At 28.6% G+C, this 2500-nt stretch overlaps 1 protein-coding gene across 3 annotated transcripts in view; it reads right to left on the bottom strand.

The window, feature by feature from the left end:
• Positions 1 to 2500, bottom strand: part of Nbea (neurobeachin) — a 680165-nt gene that overhangs the window by 105171 nt on the left and 572494 nt on the right. For all 3 annotated transcript variants that reach the window (XM_010623923.1, XM_010623924.1, XM_010623926.3), the window contains one exon: positions 1 to 9. This exon is cut by the window's left edge and continues 104 nt beyond it. In XM_010623923.1, coding sequence (XP_010622225.1) covers positions 1 to 9 — 9 coding nt within the window. The remainder of the gene's footprint in view (positions 10 to 2500) is intronic.

Here is a 2500-nt window from a genome sequence, read left to right as displayed (position 1 = left end):
ATGTCCGTCCTAGCATAGAAAAACAGAAATAATTAGTGTACACACTAACTGTTTATGAAATAGTTTCTGTGTTTCTAATAGATAACTCAACTGCTGAATTTCAGAAGAATAACTCTTTCAAGATCCTTGGATGACAGGATTCTGCTTCCAAGGTTGTAACATTATCTTTGCTACAGTTAGCAGAAGAGACTTATAAGCTCATATGGGAAGTTTCAGAGAACTAGGCTTCTAAGTAATGCATGTCACCTCTGCTCATATTCTATAGGTCAGAACTATTATAAATATTGAACCAAATTAATTTATGTGGCAAACTTTTATTGGTTAGTGTCTTTATTTATTATATGAAACTTGGCATTTTACCAGACTACATATTGTTTTAAATGTTTAAGATGATAAGGATATGTATGGTATATACATGTGTATACCATACATTATGAAGCAGCAAAATGTACTGAATAAAATATTGCTTCCACTTTGCATTTACAGAGATGAGGGAAGAATTAGGTTAAGGCTTCCCTTTGTTCCCCAACCTCAGTATTCAGACAGACTTCTAGTTACAGCTAATACATGTCATAACTTACTTGTCAGGCTCTTTACTAGTCTATACTCACAGAGGTATGGGCTGGATTGTTTTGCTTTTTTTTTTATTAAAAAATTTTTTTTGGTACCTGGGATCGATCACAGGACCTTGCACTTGTAAGGCAGATGTGGCACCAATGAGCTACATCCCCAGCCCTGGCCTGTTTTGCTTTTTAAAAAAATCTTTGTGTATTGGTTTATACTACCTGAGCAATAAATGTTAAAAAAAAAAAGGAATTACACAACATTCTCTTTATAGGGTGAGGATTATGCAAAAGCATAGGAGTATATAGGAGTAAGAATACCATTGTGAACATGTATGCTGACCCAGAAGAAAACATTTGCAGCCAGACAGATGACATCTATCCAAATTTGTATTTGTTCTTCTTAGTTCTTCTTATGCTTAATTTTCACTCAGATTGTAGTTTCTTAATTACACTTACAATTTTCTACATGAGTAGGTGGCATCTAATGTCATTTACTGATGATAAGGTAATGTTTGCATATCTACGTTATGTTACAGTATGTGGTGTATCAAAAGTTGGAGCTCTTTTGTACATAAAAAAATGTACTGCTAAAGCAGTAACATTATTTTAAAGCAGAAGTTGTAAAACTCTAAACTTTAAATTTTATTATTGATGACATATATATACTAACCTGGGCACCTGATTATTTTTATTATTTATTATACATATTATGTATTATTTTATATATAATTATACTATATATAATACATATTTATACATTATTTATTATTTTTTAATCATTTCTTCATACATGTATCTATCCACAGAGTTTAGACTGGTTATGCAGAGCTATTTCTAGGATTCTAAATGGGCCCTGGCAAATTCATTGCTCTGCCATTTTCTGAGGAACTGGTCTACCTAAAAATTTGCAAATTTAATAAAAATATAGGTCTGCCAGTATATTAATTTTCTAGAATAATGTTGTTACCACATATGAAATGATGCATGAAAATTACATTGTATTTTGTTTTTAAAAATTTTATATTTTATATTGTATACTGTAACAATATTATAAGTATTGAATCAAATTGCCTATCAAAATAAAATAAATTTAGAAACCAACCGATAATAATTTGGTACTTAAATATTTGTGTATAATGCAAATAATATAAAATAGCTACTATATATGAACACATTAGCTATTGTATAAAATTAGTTATTAATAGATGAAAAATCATATTACCATTCTTGGAAAAAATGTAAAGGACAGAAAGCATCATTTTAAAATGTTACCACTGGTTGCAACCTTTTTTTTTTTGTATCAGGGATGGAACTTGTGCTTGCGAGGCAGGCAGTGGCACAACTGAGCTAAATCCCTTAAAAAGCATCATTTTAAAAACACATATACATTCATACAAAATGTAGCCATAACTCATGACTATCTTTTCTTTTTTAAAAGTTACTTTTAATAATATTTGAAGTCTCTAAAAGTAAATGCTAAGGGAAATTTAGTAATTTTTAAATTATTAGAGCTTTACAGCATCATTTAAATTGTAATAAACTTAATAAACAAGTATAAGGGAATTATAACTTGTTTTTAATAAAGATTTCCATAAAAGTCATATATATTTTTATTTCAATATATATTTTTATTTGAATTTAAAATGCACAATGTATTTAAGGTTACATGAAAGAAAAAGAATGATCAAGTGGTACTCTGGAATTCTGCACTCATAAGTTTTGATGAATTAGCATTATTCCTTTATTTTAGTAAATGTCTCTGTGAGAAAAAAAAATAATCTACTAAATTATTCAAAAAGTAAAATAGTTCCAAAGTAATATTTGTTAGGTTTTCGCACATCTATATATTTATTTAGCAGTTGCTTTTTTTTTTCTTTTAGGGTATTGTTTAAATTTAATGAATATACTTGTTCTGTAATTGCTGGACTTCTTTC

This window comes from Fukomys damarensis, unplaced genomic scaffold, assembly GCF_012274545.1.
Source record: "Fukomys damarensis isolate Sample0158 unplaced genomic scaffold, DMR_v1.0_HiC HiC_scaffold_38, whole genome shotgun sequence".
Taxonomy (NCBI): Eukaryota; Metazoa; Chordata; class Mammalia; order Rodentia; family Bathyergidae; genus Fukomys; species Fukomys damarensis.
Note: the sequence above shows the minus strand (reverse complement) of the source record. Positions and strands in the feature narration are given on the sequence as shown.